Source organism: Syngnathus scovelli, chromosome 11, assembly GCF_024217435.2.
Source record: "Syngnathus scovelli strain Florida chromosome 11, RoL_Ssco_1.2, whole genome shotgun sequence".
Classification (NCBI taxonomy): domain Eukaryota; kingdom Metazoa; phylum Chordata; class Actinopteri; order Syngnathiformes; family Syngnathidae; genus Syngnathus; species Syngnathus scovelli.
Window position 1 is genome coordinate 10,734,203 of NC_090857.1, and position 24,977 is coordinate 10,759,179.

Genomic DNA, 24,977 nt, shown 5'->3' on the forward strand with positions numbered 1-24,977 from the left:
CTGTGATTGGTTGTGACATCTGTGATGTCATTTTCAGTCGACAGCAAGTGGCAAAATGGCCGCCCCCTCAGATGGATTAAAAACAGGTGAATTTTGCCTGTTAAATTCACACGTATGAATATTATAATGACGAAAATATATAGGTTGACTTGCCCTTTAAGTCATGCTTCAGTCATGTGGCTTGCAAGATGCTGCTGCTTGCCCCTCTTTTGTGGAGTTGCTGTCTGTGGTGATGGTTTCCTCAGGGGCAGAATGTCACAATGATGTCTTCTCGTCAAAACCCAAGAATCCAATGAGATTAGTTTGCAAGTTGCCACATGATTTCTTTGGCGTTTTCCGCAGACAATCCTACATCTTTATGCATCGGCCTAATGGTCAGCTGAGATATAAGTTCCATCTTACCCTTGACCGTAATGGCAGCAAGCGCTACAGAAAATAAAGGGTGAGACATGAGTGGATTAAAGACAATGAAGGACGATTTCAGAAGATGCAACGGTATAACCATCCAGCCGAAAAAGGAACTCACTTTGACATAGAAAAGGGTTTGAAATATAAATTGGTATTATTACAAGGACAGGGTATGCAAATTAAAATTTTCAGGCATTTGTCTCCTTTGTGTTTCCCAATTTTTTTTTTTTTACCATCTTGTCTCATCATCCTCTCATTCTTATTGTCTAACAAAATAGACTCTATCTTTATGTAGAGGTCGAGGTTTAGCATATTTTTATATTCCCGGCACGGCATTTTGCAGCATTCGTATCCCCCATGCCGCTGAAGCACACACACAAGAAAATAATGCACAGTGAAGTGGCACACAATGACTTTCTGCGCAGCTTCGCCATTCGTCCAAACTCCTAAATGGACAGTTGGCACCGCCCCCGTCACCATTAGTCGTAGCGCTCGCTTCTTCATTGTTAGCGCACGTCGTCGTCAGCAGGCTGCTGTGAGCCATCGTCAGAGGCCAGCGTCGGAGGCTCTCCTTCTTCCTCTTCTTCAGGCCGATAATTAAGTGGCGTACTGACAAACGGCTTTCATCAGATCTCTCATGTGGAACTGAGAGCATGCGAAGGCTTTCAGGGAGGATAAACTGGGGGGACGTCACTTTGCCTCCAATCCTTCCTGGCCTTGCGCTGCCGCCGCCGCCGCTGCTGCTGCAGTGTGTACGCAGTAGAAAATTACAGAGAACCACACAGCCGACCGACACAAAGCCCTCTTTTGCGTATATCGTCGGTTTGTAGTTTCCTGGTTTGTCTCAGTGGTCAGCCACATAGTCTGTTTTCCTCTTTGACAATCTGGCTGTTTATTTTTTATTTGGCCCTTGTCAAACTATGTCCAGGAAAACAAAGCATGGAAAAGCTACTGTGTCGTTGTATAGCACAACATAACAAATGTGCCTGGTCACAGCGTTACAGCTTAAAAGAAAGGGCGCTTTCAATGAGCTTTCATTGCGAAATGTTTGTACACTTTGCCAAAAAAAGGCCTGTCAGCGGAAGTTGGCAGGTGTTCAGCCACCACTTTCTTAAATGTGTTTTCACCTTTATAGTTCATAATGAGAGCCATGAAAAGCCCGTTTCAACTAATGTGGCGTAATCAGGAATTGTATTGGTGGCTGGGAATTGTTTTTTTCTAAAACACTGCTTTCTGATGTAATCAAACTGGGTCTGATTTTCCCACAGGGCTGTTTGAAAGGCTTTTTTGGTCTTCCCAAATCTACCGCCTCGGCTTCTTTCAGAAAGGGAAAATGCCAAGTCATCGCCGCCGCCAGTGATGCTGTTGTTCGAGACCAAGCGCCGCAATTTACTTTTGCTATTGTACAACTTTTGTGACCTTCCATTCTCCAAAGATATAAAGGATTTGAAAATAACAGTTTCAAACTCAATACTAAATTCAAAAATCAGTTCTCCTTTGTTGTTTAGTGAAACCATTTTCAGAAATCGTCATAGAATGGAGGTACACAGTTGAAGCTGGAACTTTCCGGCCTTTGCGTTACTTCACTACTGTGAGAGTTCATAAAGTCTTCTTTTTTTTTCTTTTTTATCCCCATGGGCGGTACGAGTAATTCCAGATCATAGTTCGCATCTCAGGTGTGTTGTATTGACAAGTTGGTTGGCCTTGTGAATGACTGCCAATCTTGAAGGAGGCGCATAAGCGGCACAATTTCCTTCTTGCCAGCGATGGCCCTACAGAAGGTCAGGGATGCGGTGAAATAATCCACTTAATGGAAGCACCGTGCACGACGTGGCATTGTGGGCTTGTATGGCATGACCGGTGCTCTAACAAAGCGCTTTTGAATGTGAGCGAGACAGATCGGGACACAAATAGTGGCCCTGGAGAAAGGAGCGGCAAAGACAGGCGGCTCTCTGAAGCGCTGCTGTGATCAAGCCATGCCTCATGAGTGACCTGCCATTCAGCGTTGCATTAACGGAGCGCCACCCCCACCAACCCCATCACTACAATTTTTTTTTTTTTTTTTTTTGGGAAGTCCTGGTTAAATGTAGCTTTCACACTTGGTGCCTCAAGTGCACCTCACAAATAATGCAGGAGTCTGCTTCTTCTCTGAACCCCCAACAACCTCCTTAAATTTGTGCAGTTCTATATTCCACGAGTGGCCTGACGGCAACAAAAGCAAGTGTATAAAAAAAAAAAAAAAAAAAAAAAGCGGGCCGGATGAGGGTTGGATTAAGTTCAGAACATTGATATACGGGAGCGTTTGGTCTCTACCCTCGGCGCTTGTGTTGAAGCGGCAACATCCTTGGCGCTGCATTCATAAACTTCTTATGTGCCTCGAGAGAGCTGCACAGGTTTTGTGTTGCATTCGGCGATTGTCTGGGCTCCATAGGTTGCAAAATCCTTGAATTAAACTTGGATATTATTTATTCATATAAAGCAGCGTTGCTTGAAACCGGGGTTCACGCCTATCGAACAAGTGTGTGCTTTTGCCATTATGCACCTCTGCAGCCAACGACACACGTCGGCTTTTTTTTTTTTGTATTTTTTTTTTTTCTTTTGCTCCATGTGTGGCCTGTTGCTCAAAAAAACCTCCAAGCAAGTTTTTGCTGCTAACTTGCTTCTTCGAAATCAACATGGGTCATCTCTTATGAAGCCAATTTCCGTCCTGCATGCATTGTCCTCATTATCGGTGGCCCAAAGTGACAAATGGGTTTAATTTAACCAAATGCTCATTGTTGGGGGGAGGTTTGGCTATGGTGGAATTTCCCCACGGTGTCATCTGCTTTTGCAGAAGTGGCTGTTGGGTTTTAATTAATATAATACCTCAGTGCACTGTTAGATGACCTGGGGATTTTTTTTTTGTGGTCCTCTCCTAAGCAACCTTACATAAAATGAGATGTTGCTTAATTTTTTTGATCATACCTGGAGAATGAATCTGCCAGTTTTAAAACAGTCTCCTTTGTAACAATAGTTTTCAAGACAATGCGGGAACGTTTATCATTGACCTTACTCGTTTCGGCGTGCTCTGTCACCATCCACAGCCGAGTGCTGAGGCGTGTCATTTTTTTTTTTTTCTCTCTCCTTTTTAAACAAAGACTCTTGCTTGCTGTGGCATCCCACATGCCTTCTTCCCACATCCCCTACAAATAGCCGGTGGATGTGCTACATTCCGTGGCCTCGGTGCAGATCCCCTAAGGCGGAGGTGTACGTTCTGTGTTGGTGGGCTTGCCACGGGGTCCATCCGAAGAGCCGAAAATTACACTTCCTTCCTGTATTATGTGTCGGCTCACGCTTTCTTTGTCTCTTTGCATTGATTTCACGCACACGCACCCAAAACAAGCTAGGCCATTACTAACAAGACTATCTTTCATTTTATCGACTCTGGTGTCTTAAAAATAATTTTGCGCCGCTCTCGCTTGGACTAACTCGAAGGCATTGAGCGCACAAACACTCTGTGTGTTGTATTGCGGTGGGCCTTTTGTCCTTTAAGCCAAGTGCTGGACAAAAGCTCAATTTTGGGGAACTGAAAACAGACTTTCATGAAAACTCCAGCCATAGTGAAGCCTTTCCAGAACTCTGTTGTCAGCATTTGTGGGAAACACGTTTTTTTTTGGGGGGGGGGGTTGTCTTCATTCATCGTCACAGTGTGCACTGTTAGTATTTACATGAGGAAAGGCACAGTCACTTGAAAATTGTGCAAGTCTGTCCTTAAATATTAGTTAAATAATCGACTCATCGATTTCGACTCGATTTTGGTCATAATAGTGCCAAAAATCTTTTGACATTCAACCCTCACTTACTTGACATATCCGTGGTTTTGGTGAACTTCAAGACAAATAGTCACTTTGGGATCAGTCAACACGTATAAATCCTTGCTATTGTTTCTGCAATTGTGCTTTTATTTAGCTTAAATATCAAGTTGCACTACCTGTTGCGTAGCTACACCCTGTCTATAGTGGTGAGGATAAAATAAAAAAATATTCCAAAAGACCTGTATATGTTTGGACTGAGTCATCTCTTCTGCCTCAGCTTGAATGAATAAAAGGAGAAGTGCTTTGTGGTCAAGTCACTTGTGAGGGTGGCAGTTCTTTTTTTCATGTTTGGGACAAAGCTCTGTTTTGCCACGGCCACTGGACCAATGAGTCCGGAGATGCCAAACATTTTTTTTTTTAAACTTGTATTTTTTAGGCTGTCTGACTCATCCATCCACGCACTGGTTCCAGTATTTTATATCCCTCCATCATTCAGGTTTGCTGACAGGTCAATTAGAGGTTGCGGTCCTATCTTCCAAAGTGACAGTGCTCACAAGAATGTTTTCTTTGGATTTGCGAGTAGAACTCCTCCGCGCAGAGGCCTTCATTCAAGATTTTCGACAGGGAAACACTCAGTTGATGTTTTCTACACCAAAACATTCATATACTTTGTTTTTAGGTGAATTCAAAGATGGATGTTGGATACTGTTGTTGAACTGTGTCATCCAAGCGTACATAACTCACTCACGTGGCAGGACTTTTTATTTTGGGACGTAAATGGATCTCAGGAATTAGTTTACTCTGCATATTTGCCTTTTATGAGCAGCTGCTGTGCTGGCAGTCATTGTAATGTTTAACCACTGTCTCTGGAACGGCTCACCTCTGCCTGTTTTTTTTTTTCTCCCACCACTTCTCAGCTCTTTGATCAGGAAGGCAGCAAATCCAGCGGCGTTGAAGTTTGCCTCTTTCAGGAGTTTAATCCAAATACTTAAAAGAGCACCTGTAGGTCATATTAAAGCCTTAGCTGATCCTTGGAATGCTTCATGTAAACTCAATAGAGTGGAACCTCAAAGGTCAACCACAATGGAAATAATGGAATTTTAAATCTGTAAATCTTTGTAAAATTTCTGATGATAGCAGTCTGTCTTTTTTTTTTTGCAAACTGTTTTGCAATTCCAGTCTTCTTGTATTATTATTATTATTATTATTATTATTATTATTATTGTCAACTTGGGTTAAATTTGCCATTTTATACTGACCAGCCAAAACAAGAATGAAAGCTTTGTTTTGGCCGTGGCGCCCCAAAAGTCAGCAAAACTGAAATGGCGGGGATAAACAGTTCAGTTGTAGTTCTCAGCCTTTGTTTTTATGTTTTCAACAGTTACATCCAAATATGCAGTTCAATGTATTTGGTACCAACTTGTGGGATTTACTGTGTCTGTTGGTTTGTAAGAGCCTCTGCTTTGGAACGTATGTCCCGAGTTGGGGCATGGATTTCCCCCGTGCTCCTCTCGAGTCGCTGGTACTCAAGCTGATGTCATAGTGGCTACGTGTGCTCACTGCTTACACGTGTCTGTCCCAGTGTGCCGCTCGCCGGGCTCCCTGACCGCACGCCAGGGGTTGCTCTTCGGTCCCCCAGCTGTGAGGAGCCCGGTTCTGACGCGGCCTGTCCCTTCGGCTCACTCGGGACGTTTGACGTGCCGAGCGCAGAGGTCAGCCTGACCTACTTTTTTCCCCTCAGCGGCTCTTCTTGCTGAGCTCCGGCGCTCCTCGGCAGGGGGACATTGGGAGGGCGGGGGGTTATGCGAGGGAGGAGCTGCTTACACCTCCACTCCTGTCCTGGTGTGTTAAATCACCACCGTTTCTCTATTTTTTTATTTATTTTTTAGGTGTGTGGGAGGCAGCACACCTGCAGACTGAGGTCAGATATTGAAGGGGCTCTGTGGGGGTTGCAGGTAGATGCTGAGCGGCACTTGTGCAGGACCCCTGCAGTGAGCACTGTCTGACTCACTTTATCTACCTCCCGCAACACTCTTTGACCTCACTTCCCCCTTTTTTTGTTCTATCTAAACGTGAAGTAATTCCAGGAGAGCATGCATTGCTCAAACCAAACATTGGGATATCGTAAATGCAGTGTTGGATAATCTCGTCATTGAATTCACAATTATTTATTTTTATAACAATTCTGTTTTGGGTGCAAAACAAGAAAATATTTAAACGTGTAGAAAATATTTAGACAGATTAATTTATTTAAAATACTGTAATTAATTGTAACTTCCAAAGTCCTTTTGGAACAAACTAAATTTATTTTAAAAAATGGTGCAAAAGATACAATTTAAGTAAGTTTTCCTTCTTTAAAGAAACATAGTGCATTATATATTAATGCATATCAATTGTATTTTTCCGATGATGCCAATTTTGTAATGGCGTGTAATAAGCACAATTGAATTTCGATTTTCTATGTCCCCTTACATCGTGTCGTAGCGGACAAAACATTGGAATTGTGTCTCTCGAGCCACGTTGCGCTGCCTTCGAACAAGAGCAGCTGCACTTCCATCTCTTAAGTGCTCCTCACAACAGACAGTTTGAGGTACAATTTTCCTTTCCCCTCCAGGCACTGACTGCGAGGCTCATTTTATTCTGTTGGGGAACATTGAAAGCATCCTCGGGTTTCCATTGGCATTTCACAGCGGCGCGATTGGCGACATCACACAACGAGCCTGTCATTATTGTCCCTCCTGTGGTATAATTGCCTTTCGTGTCGAACCATCTCGTGCGCTTGGGGGTCTCGGCTCACTTCCCATCACTCATCTCCCACGTCCGTTAGTGAACGGAGAACTCTTTTTTTTTTTTTAGCTTGGCCATCTGTCAATAGCACTCCCAAATAAAATGATGGTGCATGGTGCTCCGTTTTTTTTTTCCCCGGTGTGTTTCTGTGTGGCCCCGGTGGCTACTTGAGCCTGGCTCTCCATCCCAACGAGACAGCTGGCTGGAGCTCGCTCTTATCCGCTGTGGAGTAGCTTGTAAGCGCGTAATGAGTTAACTTTGGGATGATGATCTGCATAATTTATTTTCTGCCCCCACTGGGCCCGCTAGAGTATTAATTAATATCAAACTCTTGCTACGATCCCATTGTGGGACTCCTCTTGGCTCCTGTTTTTGGCACATGTGGAATTTCACATGACGTCATAGAGTCCACTTTTGGGGGAAGGACTCTAACCCAAACATTCGGTTTATTTTCCTTGCATATGGTCAGTTTTGACTCGGGGTAAGAATGTCCTCAAAATAATTGTCTAGAGACAATCACAAACAAATGAAACCAGACGAATGACCCTACCGCACCTTATGCAACGAGTGAAAGCAGGTTTATGCCCGCCTCCAATTCCCCAAAATACAAAACACACTTTTTCTTACTTGGAATTTGTTTTTGTACGTCCACTCACCTTCTCCACCTGTCTCTCTTTGTTTTTGCCCCAACAGAACTCGATACGGCACAATCTGTCATTGAACAAGTGTTTCCTCAAAGTGCCTCGCTCTAAGGATGATCCGGGAAAGGTGAGATTGGAACAGCATCCTAAAACCAAAGGCGTAATTCTTGCTTTTACGGTATTTGTTGCTTTCATAACAACATTGTTCTTTTTTTTTTTTTTTTTATTCAAAACTCTCTTCATATGAAGCACGCTTACATTCTCACTAATTTTCGTATAATATAACATGTATTTTATTTGCCAATGATATTTTCACAAAAAGAAGACTTTATCCACGCTTTGTTCTCTTAACATGCCGACTGCTTTCCTTTCATAATTAACTTTTTATCTTCATAGCATGACTTTATTCTCATGAAATATTTTTATTCCCACTTCTTTGTAGTTCCTGCTATTGATTTCCATGGGGATCAATAAAGTTATCTATGTAACCTAACCTAAAATAACATGAGATATAATGAAAGAATACACCTGGAGGAGCATGTTTGGTTTGTACCAACAGCTGGCAATAGTCAACATAATTTTTTTTCCTCTTATTTTTTTTTTGGGGGGGAGGCTCATATCATGTCTGTGTTGGAAAAATGTTAACTTTGAATCCCTGCCAGAACCTTGACAGCAGAGAAATGCATGGCACGCTCTTAATCTATTAGGAGCTTGCCTCCCCCGCAGGATAGCATTTCATATGTAAGGAGAGACCTTTTTTTTGTTGTTGTTATTAGGCGAGCTCAGACAGCAGATGTGGGTGAGGTGAGAAAAAGTCAGACTGCCACAGACCGAGTCAAAACAGGGTTTAAGTAAGGTCGTTTGTCAAAACGCTCGCTCGCTCGCATCCCCTAAAGCATTCGGCACCAATCTCCTACGCTTCACTCATTTTTCTTCCCTCCTAATGTTAATTTGACATTTGAATCTCAGTGGGACCACCTAGTGTCGGCCCATTTACGTTGCCGTCTCTTGTGACATCAAGTCGATAATTAGCTCCCATCCAACGAGGTGCTTCATGACAGTGCAGCTCCTATATTTAGTCCCGTTTTACACATCCTGTAGGTCTAATCATATGGATCCTAAGCTACGTTTCAGCCCGGCTCTATCTGAGCCTTTGCTACACATGCCGGGGAGAGGGAAAAAAAAAAAGGCACAAATAATTACCCTCTCCACACACGCGCGCACACACACACATACATGCATGGAGAGCCACGCTTGGCTGTGTACGAGAGGATGGGGACTGAATGCTAATTTCGTGTTTTGCTGTAATCCTCTGATATTGACACTCTTGGGAGCTGCTCCACTAAATACAAAATAATCTATTGCTGTATGGATCCCATTCCAGATGCACGGCCAACGTGCTCGCATCCTTAATGTTTAATTTGGAATTTTCCTCACTCCCTTCCCCACCCAGCCCTCTTCCCCCCCCCCCCCCCCCCCTTGTGCACAAGACAACTTCAAAGAGGCGGTAGCTGCTCTTGATATGTTGCATCAATATTGTAATGTGGCAGGAATATGAAAACTGCTGCTCGGATGAGATAGGAGAAGCAAAGTCTGCGTCTGTCAGTCTGGGAGATGCTCGGGATTAAACGGCGCAAAAATACCACCTGACTGCATGTAAATCGGCAAGCGTGAAGAATTGTGTGCCATACAGAAGAAGATAGCAATCAAAAAAGACAATTAGGATCACAATTTTTATCTGATTACTGAATCGCTCGATGGGATTTGTCATAAATTTGCAAGACGCACATTTTGTTGATTTTCTTTTAGGAAGAAATGTATTTCATGTATTTTGGAATTATCTAACATACAATGCAATAATTTCTGCAAAATTCCAACTTTTTATTTTTTACTGATTTTTATTTTTTTACTTTTTATCATTATTTCTTATTGACTTTATCTTGTAATGCAACAGCAGTTATGCTAATGCTCAAAAATTATTTTATAAATAATTTTTGCTGAGAGCAACTGGATTACATGACTTCATTCAAGTGAAAAAGAATTTGAGCTTTTACAGGAACACTTCCATGTTTTTTGATAAAGCAGCCCGCTTTGTTATGGCTGAAGAGAAACTGGTGTTTTTTTTTTGCCATTTTCCTGTGGAGCCAACACTATGTTGCAGAATATTTGTGAATAATTTAATGGCTCTTCTTTATATGTTTTCTCTTTTCCTGCCAAATCTCTGGGGGTGGGCGTCGGGGGTGGGGAGGAAAAAAAAATGCAGCAACTCTGTCTTCCCACGAGGGTTAACTTAAAGTGTTCTTCCCCGCACTAATTAAAAGCAACGGAGCTCAGCCCGGCTTTTTCTGTGCGACTCCTCGTTTCGAAACATGCATTATAAGACGCACATGGATCGACTGCCGTGACGACGCGCCTCACCTTTATCAATGATGCGGAATTTCTAATGAGGCTGCTGCATTTTTATCACCGTTGTATAACCCCCCCCCCTTTTCTCGGCTTGATTGCGCATGTGAATTATTATTCTCAACCCCTCTGAGGAGCCGTTAATTGACCCTAAAGCTTGGCGCACATTAAAACATATCATTTCGCATACACACACCCCGCACCCCCTCGATGAATATTGGCCAAGCGTGGCTTTTCATTTGAACAATTGCATCGGGGCCAGAGTACGTGAAAAAAAAAAAAAAAATCCCTTGAACAAGGACAGGCCATTGTGTACGACGCTATTATTTTATGAATACTCACTAAGCTTCTCTGGTGGACGCATCAATTATTCTCTCTGCTGGGGAAGTCATTTTAAAAGGTCCTGATCTCACTTTCTTTTGACAATTGAGATTTTTTTTCTTATCATAAAATATTAAAAATACATTCGAAAAGCCGCACAGCCTTAAGGAGAAAAAAAAACTTTTTTTTTAGCAAGTGTACGTTGCCTTGGAGGAGCAACACCATTGAAAAAAAATAAATGAAATGCAGAAGATAAATAATGCAGGATGGGGCTGTAGAATTTCGTATCCCCAAAACTCCCAGCCCACCCTCCTCCAGTCAGCCTGCCCTGCACTGTTCTCTCCTTGATTAGCTTCTTTCGGCCAGGGAGGCTCTTCTTCATTTCCCGGCCTGAGAGCCGTCTTGGCAACAATGCTGCGCTCACTTGAGGCAGAGGAAGTGAAGATTCAAGGAAGAGCTTAGCGGCAACTGCCCCTCGCCAGCATCAGTAGGAAGCCGAGTCTTTCCTTACTGACAAAAACGTTGTATACAAGACATTGCAAAGTGCTAATGCTAGCAGTCAATGTCAAATCCTATTAGCAGGCTAATAGAAAATTACCTATTGTGACATCTCAGTGCGAGCCATGTGCAAATGTGAGGAGAGCATTTTTATTTTATTTTCATGCCCTGACATTGCTCTCCTTTGCTTGCAGGGTTCTTATTGGGCTATTGACACCAACCCAAAAGAGGACGCCTTGCCAACGCGACCCAAGAAGAGGCCGCGGTCTGGAGAGCGGGTGAGTGCGACATGAGGAAGGGAAAAAATCCTGATATTACTTGTGCAGGTGTACCTAATGAAGTGTCCTGAGATTGTATTACATCCTTTTTATCGCCTTCATTTTTTTCCCCCCCGCTCTTTCTCCAGCGTTCCTCTTCACACAAACGCGCATGCAGAGTTTATGTAACTGCCTCGCGAGCCTGTCATGAAGTGGGCGCCTTATTAATAAACGGTGCCCCAGGTAGCCATTACACGCGTTATCATCTGTGCCTCCTCCCTCTTTCATTTATTATTTTACCAACATCAATTAATGCAGAGCACTACTTTGAGCTTCTGGCTTTTTAATTATGGATGGTCCAGAGTTACACACGGGTTTTTAAGCGAGCCGCTCACATTTGAACTGGCCTCGGGGCGTCTCAGCGCTGCGGCCTCAGAAAAGCTTCCCTTACGATGTGGCTGACCACAGTCCTCCGGGAACTGAAAGTTCTGTTAAGCCGGGGTTTTGGAGGTAGATCTGCGCTCATACTAGTCCCGTTGTCCCCGCCAAACTTTACTCAGACATTAAAAAATACCCTTTAAAAAATAGATTTTGCGTAAATGTTTTATTGTTGGTTGCCTTTGGTAAATGAGTCAACCATTCATCTATATTGCATACGCAAATATGTGTCCCTGCCACATTTTGACATGATATTAACATAAAAAATGTATGTCATATTTGTAGAAATATTTCTTATCTTATTTGCTAACTAATTTCATATAAGTAAAACTAATAAAATAAATATGTAATTACATTATATATGTATATAATGGAAAAAAAATATTTTAATAAAAAAAATTGTCCGCAGCAAAATGTATATATATATATATATATATATATATATATATATATATATATATATATATATATATATTAAAATAGGTTCATTAATTGTACCAATAAAAATTCAATATATTCTACCTATAAGAGGATGATGTATGCCTGCTGTTTGTTTACGGTGCATCTGTGGTGTGCTTGTACAAAAGAAAACGACGTGCGTCTGTTCTGTCACTCTTTCCCTCCCCACCAAACAAGAAATTCCATTAAGAGTCTCAGAAGGCACGAGTGAGACTTTGGGAAATCTCATTTAGTGTTTATCATGAATTAAAAATGGTATTGTTGGCAGCCAATCCTCTTAGCGTAAGCACTTTTTCGGAGGCAGAAGGGCACGCCAGAGTTATCTTTGACGACAGCACACGCGGCGGGCACGCGTGACGCGCTTCATGATGACGCTGATGTGCGCTTCTCTTGTCCTCCCGCTAAGAAGCGCACGCTTGAAATGTGACCTAAATAAAAGGTACGGTCTACATTTTGCGGCAGGATGAGAACAAAGGGCAAAACACATCAACCTGCTTGTGTTTAATAATTGGATTATGTTGCATTTTATTTATTTCCTTCCTCTTTGTGTCTCCTCATCCCACGTCCAATCCCCCCCCCCACATACACACAGGCTTCTACGCCATACAGCCTGGAGTCGGAGTCTTTGGGGATGGAGTGTATGATCTCTGGAAGTGCCTCTCCAACGCTGGCAATCAACACTGTGACTAACAAGGTACTACAGGCGGCCCTCCAGCCTCCAGCTCCCCCAACACGCACCTGGCTATGCGGCTGCACCCTGACCCCGCCCACTTTGCCAACCACCTACTGCACAGTTTCCCCGCAGAGAGAGGAGCACTCCACACGCACACCCGCACATGCCTAGAGCTTATCCGCAACCCACACCAAAATACACAAGGAGGTGTGCGCCGGCACCTGATTCCTGCACAACAGCGGGCTCCCGTTGGATTGCGCTCGGCAACACGATGCCCGCATGGCTGCGTGCAACGTGAAACCTGGCCATCCGATATACATATTGTGCACACACCTGATCACATTATAGTTACAAAATGCCCGTACAGTAGACAATGTAGAAAGCTTGACACAATTCTTCCACTAGTCCGTTAAATAGGTCTACAGCTGGCAAATATTTTAAAAATTGATTATAATATTGAGTACACCATCGATTAATCAGATTAAAGTGTATTTTGCATTGTTAAACAACAAAATGCACATGTGGGATGCAGATAGTATTTGCCCAATTGGGCGTACGACAAAATAGATGAACGACAGGTACTTCGTTGTGCGTTATTTTTTAAATGCGAGAGGAAACATGGATTTGCTTTTTATTCGTTTTTTAAAAAAAGCTTAGGAGTACTCGCACATCCACTATGGGGATGGCGAGCTGTTAGCTGCGAGTGTGCCATTCACTTTGAAATTGAAATAGGCTTTTTAACCTTAAGCTCTCATCCTCTGGGCCCAGTGGGGGCAGCTCTCAGGAGTACTTTTAGAAAGCCTACAAGAGTCACTTATTCATTTGCAAGCGGGCATTACCAAAAAAAAAAAAAAAAAAAAGAGCGTACAAGCATGCAATCCCCGTGTTGTATACATGCCAGCGTGTGTGTGTGTGCGACGGGGCCCTCTTGAGCTCCCGAGTTGTGCGGCGAAGGGCACGATGTCAGCGTGTGTTGTAACTTGTGCGCACATGCACGCCGAGTATGTTAGCAAGGTTTTCCACTTGTTTTGACAAGCACCGCGTCGAAACATACATGCACTTTATTCATGGATCAGTTTCCTTGGTACGCCCTTATGACAGTTAAGATTCACGGCCATATATCCATCATACGGCTCGAGTGCAAAAACTCAGAAATCAATAATTCTTTGTTGACACATAACACACAACAGTGTTGTTAACAAACCTGTTTATTTAATTGGGATGATTATATCATATGTTATAAAATGTGAGGCTTCCAGACTGTAAACAAAGCTCTCAAATGGTGTGGCCATGTCTGTCGTAATGCGTGACACCATCCCTGATTGAAAAAAGGATTCTACTTATGTCTCCTGTCTTTCCACTTAGCCACCAGCTAGCTTGCGAGCTAACGAGCTTGGGTCTGGAAATAATCAACTCACAATTGTTAATATGAGTGATGTGATTATCACTGATGTGACTCACGACGCTCAAATTCTTGTATAATGGAAGCGGGGGGGACTCCAAAATGTCTCATTCACTTTACACTTGAAATTTTGTTAGATAATAATAATAATAGTCATTTCAAATAATAAATAATTGCATTAATTTTTCACGTGTTTTTAAACCCAGTTTTTAGCGGAAATATGCAACAAAAATCTTCTTTGGTTGATTCTCCTCTTTTTTTTTCTTCCTACCATCACGATAAAGTCAGAAGGAGACCTGGATGCACGCAGTGTGCAAAGCTTGTTTCTCACCGACCGCCTCGACGCTGTAAACACGTGCCAGGCAGGCCACGCCTCTTTTAGCATGGCGCGCCAAGCCACAGGAATTCCCTGTCTCTGTTTTTCTCCCCCTCTCTTTCTATTCCAGTCTCTGTCCCTCATTCCCGCTTTTGTGCACAGACCAATGGCAGACGCGGAAGGCACCAGCGAGAATCTCTATTCTTTTCTGTGGCCCGTCGGGCATTCCACTCCCTCTCTCTCTCTCTCTCACGCTCTCTCTTTTTAGCTCTGTCTGTCTGTCTGTCTGTCTGTCTGTCTGTCTGTCTGTCTGTCTGTCTGTCCCTCCCTCTCTCTCTCTGTCTATCTCACTTGGGACTCACATTTTTCCCCTCCACTGAAGTGGCCATCAACATTGGCATGAATGTGATGAAGCTGTGGCACAGAGGTGTGACCGTGAAGACTTGGAAGTCTGTTTGCCTCCCCCCTCCCTCCCTTTTCCTCTTCAGTCAGGAGAAAGCTAGTTCATCTTTGATTTCCCAACATCTCATGCACTAGATCATAAAATACTTTTTGAACAAAACTTATTACACTGCTGAGAATAGAAGACTTGTTTGCCTGCTAGCTAAAACAGGATGCACGCATACCGATAATCGGGCCAACATTTTCCCTTATGAACAGTCAGCGAAGCCATGAGTTTTGAATGTATTACCCTGAGCCATTGTCCTGCGGCAGTGGAGTGTCTTCAACTTTTTTTATGGCTCAATCTGCTTGGAAAACAGTCATGATTGACAGTTGTGTTTAAAGCAAGCTAAACACGATAAGTGGGCTCAATTTGAGCACTTTCCCGCCCTTCCTTTGAAAATCATCAGACTTGATTGTTGGCTGTCTCTGGATTGTGTATCCCCCCCACGGAAATAAATATAAATAATGTTTAAATCCAGGTACACATACGGTATATAAATCGTTGGGTAGACTAATAATGGATACAAATATGAGCATCAGACGTCTATGAATAATTATCCTAAGTGATTGTCCTGCTGGGGGCGATTTATGCGAGAGCATTTTTATTTTTCCTATGGTGATTTTCTCAGAAAATGCTCAAGGCCTGACAATTGCAAATGTTTAAAGCGAGATAATCAGGCCTTCGCTTTTTCTCCCGCCTCCCACTGGTCAATCCCGGTACTGCAAAATCTGGTTTGGAGGAGAAGACTTTCTCACTATGTTTTTGTGTGCGAGAGCAGTCATCGTCGTGGAAGCGCTCGCACGCATGTGCCTTTTTGTGCAGAAATGTGCACGCCACATGTATGCGAGTCCATATTGCATTTTCTGGGGGTATGCCTGAAACCACAGAGCGGCACGGTTTTAAAATAATCACACTTTATGGGCGAACGGTGTAAAAATAGATTGCGGCTGGGCAACTTTTATGATTCACTCTGCATAACATTTACGTTTTGCGCGGCACCCTGTTTTTGATTATCATGGCGAGGCTGATTTTCATTGAGTTCCCCTTCACGCTAATGAACACTGGATCCGAGCCCACACTGAGCGCAGGGAGGCTGCAGTCCCCTAATGAGCTCCGCTCCCTCTCTTCCTTGAACTTTGTTGGATTTCACGTCTAAGCTTCATCTTGGGTTTTTTTTTTCATCATGATTTTTCTATCTATCCACCAGCACACGTATCAAAAGCCTATAATGACGGGGCTGGCCTTCTTTCTAACCAGTCTGGTGGTCAGCCGGGCCAATCTGTTGCCTTTTCCGTGTGGCCTTGGTGGCTCGGTCGGTAGACAAGAGAGACTTCAGTGTCCCGCTGGCCTCCAGGCTCGCGTCTCTGCTGCCTCATTGTGCGCAGCACAGGGCCTGCTCTGTTTCGCTGACTGATGAGCAGAAGCCACCGAGCTGCCCTCGGTCACGGGTGGACACACGCGCGTGCACGCGCACACACACACACCGATCCAAAGAAACAGCGTCAGTGCATTGCTGTCATTCCTTTTTCTCTCAACAGTAAACCCCATGCGCTAGTTCCCAAATACTTTCTAACTCAATATGTGGGATTTTCCTAATTTGCTGGAACTTGCTAACATTGAACACAGTTTGGTCCAGTTTTGTAAAGACTTCAAAGACATTTTTCCCATCAGCACGCAAAAGCCTTGAGATTTGAGTTTAATTTGTTCTGTGAACATGCTTGTCATTCAAACCTTTCTTTTTCAATTCATGATAATACAATTTATCAATTCCAGCCTCCCAAAAAAACACAACACAAATAGCTGTAATGTGTTTACTTTCACAATAACCAAGTTCTTATGACTTTTGAGGTATACTTTATGCACTATTGCTCATGAGTTAAAATAAAAGTTTGTTGGAGGATGATTAAGATTGTCTCGCTGAAGTACTTCGGCTGCTCTTTGCCGCTCTCATCGAAAGGTCAGCGTCGGCGGCAACTCCTTTGTTGGCCGTCTCAAACGGATTCGCGGTCGGTGAGCAGATGCGGCTGACAACGCCACCAGTGTGACCTTTACTGATGGGAATGTCTCCGTTGTCTCGAGATGGCATCCAACTCCTCCTTCACATACACACACAGAGAAATACTCTGCCATTATGACATTGTTTCCAGCACATCAGATTATCTCAGTGAACTTCACAGCCATCATCATCGTCGGAACGCACCATTAGCAACAATTGAACTGTGATTTGTGCGTGTGTTTCAAGGTGGCACTCTACAACACGGACCAGGAAGGGAGCGACAGTCCGAGAAGCAGCCTTAACAACAGCCTGTCCGATCAGAGCCTGGCCTCCGTCAATCTCAACAGTGTGGGCAGCGTGCACAGCTACACGCCGGTAAGATTGGGGTCACACCATTTTTTTTTTCTACCTTTATTAATGTGATCCAAAATATGGTTGACTGGAGTGTTGAGAAATGAACGGCAATACGAGCAGGGCTACACCGACCTTTAAATAATAAGCTGTTGCTGCAGCGAAGAGGAACAATAGCTGTTACTTTTTCATGTTCACTGACTCACACCACAACATGATTCTCTGCCTTAAGAGTGCCTCACTTTTTTTTTTTTTCCCGTCTCTCGCGCAAATGCTCAAAATTGCTGTAAATAGGGCACATAAACACACACTGTCATTCACACACGGACAATTTAGAGGCTTGAATGAATCTAACATGCATGTGTTTGGAATCTGCGGGAAAGCAGAGAAAAATATCGTGAGGACCTGTAATGAGATTTGACTCGGCGCCTCCTAGTGAGTTATCGTAAACAAACAAAAAATAAAACCAATCGCCTATATTATAACAATTAAAAGATTACATTCATTCAACCAGTCAATCAATTAATAACAATTAAAAAATTATTTTCACTTTTTGTGAGTCACTTTTAAGTCTGCACAAATGAGATGAACACAAAGACAATTTCAATTTTTAAAAAAGTGTTACCAGGAATAATTTGTTTGAAATATTTTTGTTGCTTTGCAAATTTAATTATGAAAAATGAGAAATAAAAATGTTATAATTTGCCTATTTTCATTTACCACAAAATCAATAAATGTCCCAAAATGTTAAAAGGCTCTCTTAAGGGTTTATAAAAAGTTGACTATGCAATAGAGTCCTGGCTTCAAGTACGACGTTTGAAGACTTGGCTTCATTTGTATCTGCCAAGCTGCACTTTTCAAAGCAATAAAATGAAGCCAGGTGCTTTTCAAACCTGCTGTGCGTATACATATTTTATTTAATGATAATAATGAGGGATTTGGGGCACTCAGCACAAAGCAAAAAATAACCTACCTTGTCCCAGTGGGAAGGGTGTAATTTGCTAGCTGCACAACCCCACCCCCCCTCTCTGTTTCTTAACTTTAACTTTATTCTCATTGTGTATGCAGCAGCCTACTTGTATTGCTTCCAATATCAGCAAACCGATGCAATCTCTTGCGACTATGAATGTCTCTCACATGCACACAAAATCAATACAAAGCTAATAATCTTCTTTTTGACTGAAACGGACCGAGACGTGTTCAATTAAAATGTTGATCCCCACAGTTTTGTGCATGTTAGGTTAACTCAAGGCCCGAAATGTGTGAATGTGATTATGTAAGGTTGTTTGTCGATCGGGGGCTTTCGATTGACTGGCGACCACTCTATTACGTTTCTCCCACCTTAAATCAGCTGAGGTAGGCCCCACGTGTTGTCGTTTCGCGGGCGAGAGGCGGCACATGCCAGACTTGGCCTCATTTTAACAACGTCCTGAATGTAAGGAAAACTAAAAATGGTGATAAACAGTTTCACACTTTGCACAATTGATTACTGTTCTGTCGTGACACATTTTCACACATGTATAATATATGCGTTAACACATCTATGAATTCACATTACGGGCTCGTTAGTCTAGTCGTAATTCAGCGATAATTGGCAAAAATCAATTCTATTGTCATTTGACCAATGGAAAGCTGCCAGTTTCTTCTAGTTCCTTTTCCCTACGCACCTGATTAACCCGAGACTGGAAATCGTAAAATCTGATACTCAAAGGTCACATTGTTGCCCAATACTATTGAACCGGATGACAAGACACATTTAGTATTGTTGTGAGGTAGATTTAGGTAGTTTGTTGCCATTTTGTAGTGTTGACATATTTGGCATGTTAGTGGAACATTCCATGAAGCAAAGATGGGGTTTTTTGGAACTATTCCAAATTGGAAACTTTCCATGGGAATTAGGTGGGAATTGTAGGTGAGGTGTCATTTTAGGTCATAAAAAGAAACATTTTGTGGGTGGGTGCAAAATGCCCACATTATCTATTATCCTCGCTTGGAAGTTAAGATACAGCTCTACTTGGCCCCTATTTGGTGTTTATCATTATGGTCAGCTGTCCTCAAGGCAACATTATGTAGTTTGATGTAGTTGAATTCACAGCATGCTAAATCAACTTGATCAGAGCTTCCTAAGAAACATCTTCTGGGTACATTCTCTTTGATCCACCGCAGCCGCTTAGAAATCCAAATGAAACAATAGCGTTCGCAAAGCGTGGTCTCGATCCCACATTTCATCTGATCAAGAACCGCCTCAGAGGATGCGTTCAAAGAAGCCGGAGGTGGAGAGCCCCGCTCGGGGTGGACACGCTCCTGAGCTCCAAGCTCAGGAAGCGCGAAAAGGCGAAGGGAGTGATTGTAGCCGCACGCTTCTGGAAGGCAGACAAAGGCTCTTCTTCTGATGCCCTCCCACCAGAGATGGCCCCTCTCTCTTTGGTGTGGTCCTCCCATGTTCCCTTGCTCCAGGCACCAGCCATCGATCGGCTCAACCTGATGGATGTGCTGGCTGGCTTCTGCGTTCTTGCAGAAAAGACTCCAGCTGTATTATCGCTTCTTTTCCGAGATAGGAAGGTGTTAGCATACCTGTGTACGTGCGCATTTGTATGGATCGACAGCTAATCCATATGATCGGTATTGGAATTGTCATCATAAAACCCGAATTGCAACACCCCTCATTTGCATGTTTTAAATTTAGTGCTGGTCCTCGGTGGACAGGTCCAGTCTCAATTCCCTTCTGAGATGATCAATCCCTTAGATTCAAACTCGTGGCTGGGGATCGTGACTCGCCCAGCATATAACACTCAAATGGTGTCTCATTTGCACACGCTATTGCTATTGATTTTCCCTTTAAATACATTTTGGTTTGCCACCTGAGCATCGGCGTAAGTGTTGAGGCCAATCGAATTTATGATATTCTATATAGCTGTGAGGTAAGGTGGCAAGCACTAACCTGGATTGTTGCACTTTGGTTAATCATTACTTTCACCAAGCACAATAAGGCAGTCTTGTTTCGCCAGCACACACAAACTCCAATATTCTGTGAAATATGGCATTGCTGCTTTTGGCGCTTTTTCAACGACCAGATGAGCGCAGCAAGTATCTCTGAGAAAGCGTTTTGTATTATTCATGAGCGTGTTTCATCATTGTATTGCGCCGCTCGTTGGCACTTCCCCTACAAACTACAAACTTTAGCTTAGCTTGTTGTTTACTTTCACAAATGAATCGTCCAGCGTGCCCTTTAGTGGAGAAAGATGAGGGCTCACTGTAACGTGACCTTATGACCTTTGACTTTTTCCTCTTAACTTTGTAATCGTCCTCCCTCCCCACCAGGTGAGCAGTCACCCAGAACCCGTGTCTCAACCTCTGAGCCTCCAACAACCCCAGTCCCAGTACAACATGCCCGACAGAGACAAGCAGGTCATGTTCTCTGAATTTGAAGATCTCAGTGCCTCCTTCCGCAGCCTTTACAAGTCCGTTTTTGAGCAGTCCTTCAGCCAACAAGGTAAGTCTGATCTCTCTGAAAGATTCATTCTTATGATTAAATCTACTTTGGTCTTAGTGGAGCTCCTACATACATATGTATTCTGTGTATACGGTATATTTAAGATATATTTTTATAAATACATAATATTGCTCCTTTAAAATGCAAATATTTGATTGAAGCAAACAAGGAAGCCACAATTAAGGCACCTGTCTTTTTTGTTTCCCATTTGTTAAATTTTGTCATTTGTCAGCGGCATCTGTTCCCCGTCAGCGCTGAAATGTTTTCCCCATGCCGGCCACGTCTCATCCGGGAAGCGAGTCCAATCCCCCTTGTAATTCTGTTGCGCTGAGCTTCATCTGTCACCGTGATGGAGACATGTTCTACTGTAATACGTAGCAGCAGCAGAGTGAATGTGTGGAGAGTAGCTTTCCCCCCCCCCCAAAAAAAAAAAAAAAGCCTGTGGAACAGTCCCACTAGAACAAAATGCAGTTTTGCTCCTAATCTGATTGACTGATAAACAAAGAGCGCTTGACAAGCGGGTTATGAGCAAAGTCGTCTGAGCTTTCTGTGTATAACCTACTTTTCACCAATCAAATGCAATTCATGCTTTTCAAAGAGTTCCTCTCCTTTTAATCTATCATCCATGTTTCATTAAAGTTGCTACCTTTTTTTTCTTTCTACGTGTGGATGCGCATCCATCCCCTCGTCAGACAAGCTCCGGCAATTAAAAAGCGTAAATAATCTAGCCGGAGGATTTCACATGCGGGCCGCCGTGTCGACAGCGAGCTAATTCGCCGTCTTTGATAATAGGTAATGAGCTGGCATTATTATTCTACTGCCGCAATAATTGCTTTCTCTACTTCCCCGCTTGGACAATGGTGGTTCTGATAAAAGAGATCCACCTTTGGCACCTTTTTTTGCATGATGATTGTGGAGGCCTAAAAGACACTTCACAGGCAGGGTTTCTACGTAAATATGGAAAAGGACTTTATAAATTTACATGTCTTGAAAAGTATTTAAAATAGAAAAATATTTGTTTCTAAGTGATTCATTTACAGTAAAGCCGTCAGTATTTGATCATTGCAAAAACTGAAATTGCCCAACGGCAGAGAACTCTTTTTGTCCAAATGAAGTTCCTCAACTTACCTCATTGTTCTTTGGCACCAAGATGCCAGCAGATGGCGCCAAAGCAAGACCGTTTCTGTGTGCGAGCGCATATGTGTGTGTCTGACTGGTGAACCTCGGCATGCTGAGTCACCGTGTGAGTCAAGAGAAAGGCAGCTGGAGTGTCTCAAGCGTGCAGCTACTTAAACACGGGAGCCATATCCCATTAGTCTAAGAGCAATGGTTTGCTTTCTTTGGTCCAAATAAGTCGCGTTTCTAATCAAAGTGCCCCGACGGGGTTGTTTTATAAAAACAGCTTTAATCTTTTGGTTTTCAGAAAGTGCAACATGAATAGTTTGCATTTTCTTAGGGGGAGGGGCTGCAAAGGTAGCAGCTTGAATAATCAGAAAGTAGTGCAGGATATTTTAAAACGTGCCCATTCTTTGAATACCACTAGCAGGATCCGATGTACCTCGAGTGGCGCCCATTAAGTTAACAATCTGACTTGTTTACAAGCTACTTGTAGTTGTGTTGACTTGCTGGAAGCAAATCAATAACTTTATCCTGTTAGCTGCCAATGCTATCGCTAATGTTGTCACACGACTGAAGCACACTGCATCACAGAATACAAAATTGTCCTTTTGTGATTTGAGGTATTTAGGTTCCGGTTCTTTAGGCGTCAAGGGACAGTTTCTTTAGATTTTATTATGTAGTAATGATTATTGAATATGGTTAAGGAAAATGTATTTTATTGTGTCTTTATAATGCTGCACAGTACAGTTGAAGGTTGCCAGAGATATTGATACAGAAAGTGAATTTCAGCTTGGTGAAAATTGTCCTTGTCCTTGATGAACTTTACTAGCTCCAGTAGAACAAAGACTGGCAATGGCGCAGCTTATTAAATGTGATTTCCTGCTTTTCCCCATCCTTGTGTGATGCTATCTTTGGACCGCCGTGTGTCCGGTGACCACAAGAGCAGTACGAGGACATCAGAGGGTCTGGGAAATGTGTTTGTTTTACGTCATTTGTCACCATTTTCTGTCATTTTATTGACGGAACACTTTATCTCCTGTCAGTCACCGCAGAGCTGCAACAAATTGTTTTCATGCTCGATTAATTTACCAGGGAGACTAGACCATCCCCGGCCACAACATGAGGTGTGCAAGCGCAATCTAATGAGAGCCAATGTCTCTTTTAACGAAAATAAGAATATGATAAGAACAACAAAATTAAATGTTAGAAACAACTCAGTATGATGCAAATTAATGAGTCTACATTCTACAACCATAGCAACGTGTTAGAAAGATGAAGGTGTGCACTGGAAAAATGCATCGTGCAGAAATTATTATTTATTTTTTTTGTATCTGAATGCACAACCCTGTTTGTAATAAGTGTCTGTAATGGCCATTGTGCGTTGTTGTGCTTTCCAGGCCTGATGGGAATACCGTCAGACACACCGCAGCAGACCCACACGTCCTGCTCCTATCAGCACTCCCCCAGCGGCGCCATCAGCACGCAGAACAACCTGTCCAACAACCAGCCCAACAGCCACTCCAACAACAGCGGCCAGGTCCCCCTCTCCCACCCGGCGCAAGCCCACCCCGGACACGGCTCCCCGCACACGCAGCACCTCCCGCAGCACGCCGGCCCGCACAACCAGCACGCGCAGCACGGCCAGCACCCGCAGCAGCACCCGTCCCACGGCCAGCACCCGCAACAGCACACGCCGCATCCCGTCCAACACGCGCAGCATGGCCAACACCCGTCGCAGCATCAGAGCCTCTCCCACCAGCCGCATCCCGCCCAGCAGCAGATGTCCTGCAATCCAGGTAACCTGGCCCGAAACCGCTGACTCGTTTCTCTTCGTCACGCACGCACACACCAGAGAAGGTTGCTGAAATGGATTTTGCCTCTTGTTTGTAGTCGCTAAGCGTGGAGATGCTGTTCTAGGTGCTAAACAATAAATCATAGCTCTTTATTATCTGAGGGGAGAACAAAGCCAACCAACAGCCTCAGGAAGGATTTGCACAGTAAAATGGCGCCTCCTAATGGACGCTTTACACATTGAAATTCAATCAGCGCATTTATTAAACTTAGGCTGTTTTCATGAGCATTTTCGAACCAATCAGCACTATTTTATCTAAAAATAAATTAAAGGTATTTTACATTATCATTAACTTTTACTGTAGAATTATACCCAAAGTATTTCATGTTTGTATTGCATTTGGCTACAGAAATGTTTTAAAAATCAATTTTAAAAAAGCTAATTAATTATTATTATTTTTTTTTTAAGTTTTCATGTCCCTATTGAATTTTGCGGTGAGAAACTGAAATGTAAAATTTTACTAGGTTTACTTTCTGACTGGTACCCAAATCTGGACGCACTGAAAGAAAGCTGCCGCATTGCGAGCAGCTATAACTGGGCGGATGTGGACCTGTCACCTTTCCAAGGTAGGCGACGTTTGGAAAATGTCAAAGAAACTCACAGAACTGTGACCTCAATGACTTTTTTTTTCTTCAATTTTGCCCACCCAGGGTTGCGAGAGAGCATGAGGCAGGCCGAGTTGAACAACTGGTCACTGGAGCCCACACAGATCGCCGACCTATGCTCGTCCATCAACCAGTTCTTCGCCCGTACCGGGGTCATCCAGCCGCAGGGGACGGTGCAGCCGGCCGTCTGTCACGCGCCCATGCACCCAAACAAACCCAGCCAGCACCTCGGCACAGGTTTGACACCCGACACCAGTGTTACCTTGCTCGCTTGTGTTAATTGTGCACATGTGGATGCCACTTAAAAAAAAAGGGTCATTTTTCCACTAAATCTGCATAATAGTGAAAATGTCAATAGATTTTTGTGGTAAGACCAATGAAGAGAAATCATTGCTAAACTTTTTCTATCATTAATGTGACCTATAACCTGTACAACTCCATTGATTTTAATAAAAATAAGCAACTGCTATTATGTGGTTGCAAAAGTTTGACTTGGTTATGGTTGTGTGTCTCGTTAGGAAATCTCTACATGGACTCCAGACAGAGCATGTCCATGATGGGCCCCCCGGGGTATCCCCACATGCCCCCGATGAGCAGCGCGGGACCCACCATGACTGGTGAGACAGACGGACGGGTGGTTGAGTGATTAGCACTTGTGCCTCACAGTTGGGAATCAAAACTTGCCTCCAGCTTTCATTTGTGTATCATGGAAAATGAAT

General features: G+C 43.3%; 1 protein-coding gene across 1 annotated transcript in view; it reads left to right on the top strand.

The window, feature by feature from the left end:
• Positions 1-24,977, top strand: part of foxj3 (forkhead box J3) — a 62,634-nt gene that overhangs the window by 33,565 nt on the left and 4,092 nt on the right. The window contains exons 3-11 of the mRNA XM_049734558.2: positions 7,683-7,757; positions 11,047-11,130; positions 12,599-12,700; positions 17,085-17,213; positions 20,511-20,682; positions 23,199-23,597; positions 24,118-24,219; positions 24,304-24,495; positions 24,777-24,875. Of these exons, the coding sequence (XP_049590515.1) occupies positions 7,683-7,757; positions 11,047-11,130; positions 12,599-12,700; positions 17,085-17,213; positions 20,511-20,682; positions 23,199-23,597; positions 24,118-24,219; positions 24,304-24,495; positions 24,777-24,875 (1,354 nt within the window). The remainder of the gene's footprint in view (positions 1-7,682; positions 7,758-11,046; positions 11,131-12,598; positions 12,701-17,084; positions 17,214-20,510; positions 20,683-23,198; positions 23,598-24,117; positions 24,220-24,303; positions 24,496-24,776; positions 24,876-24,977) is intronic.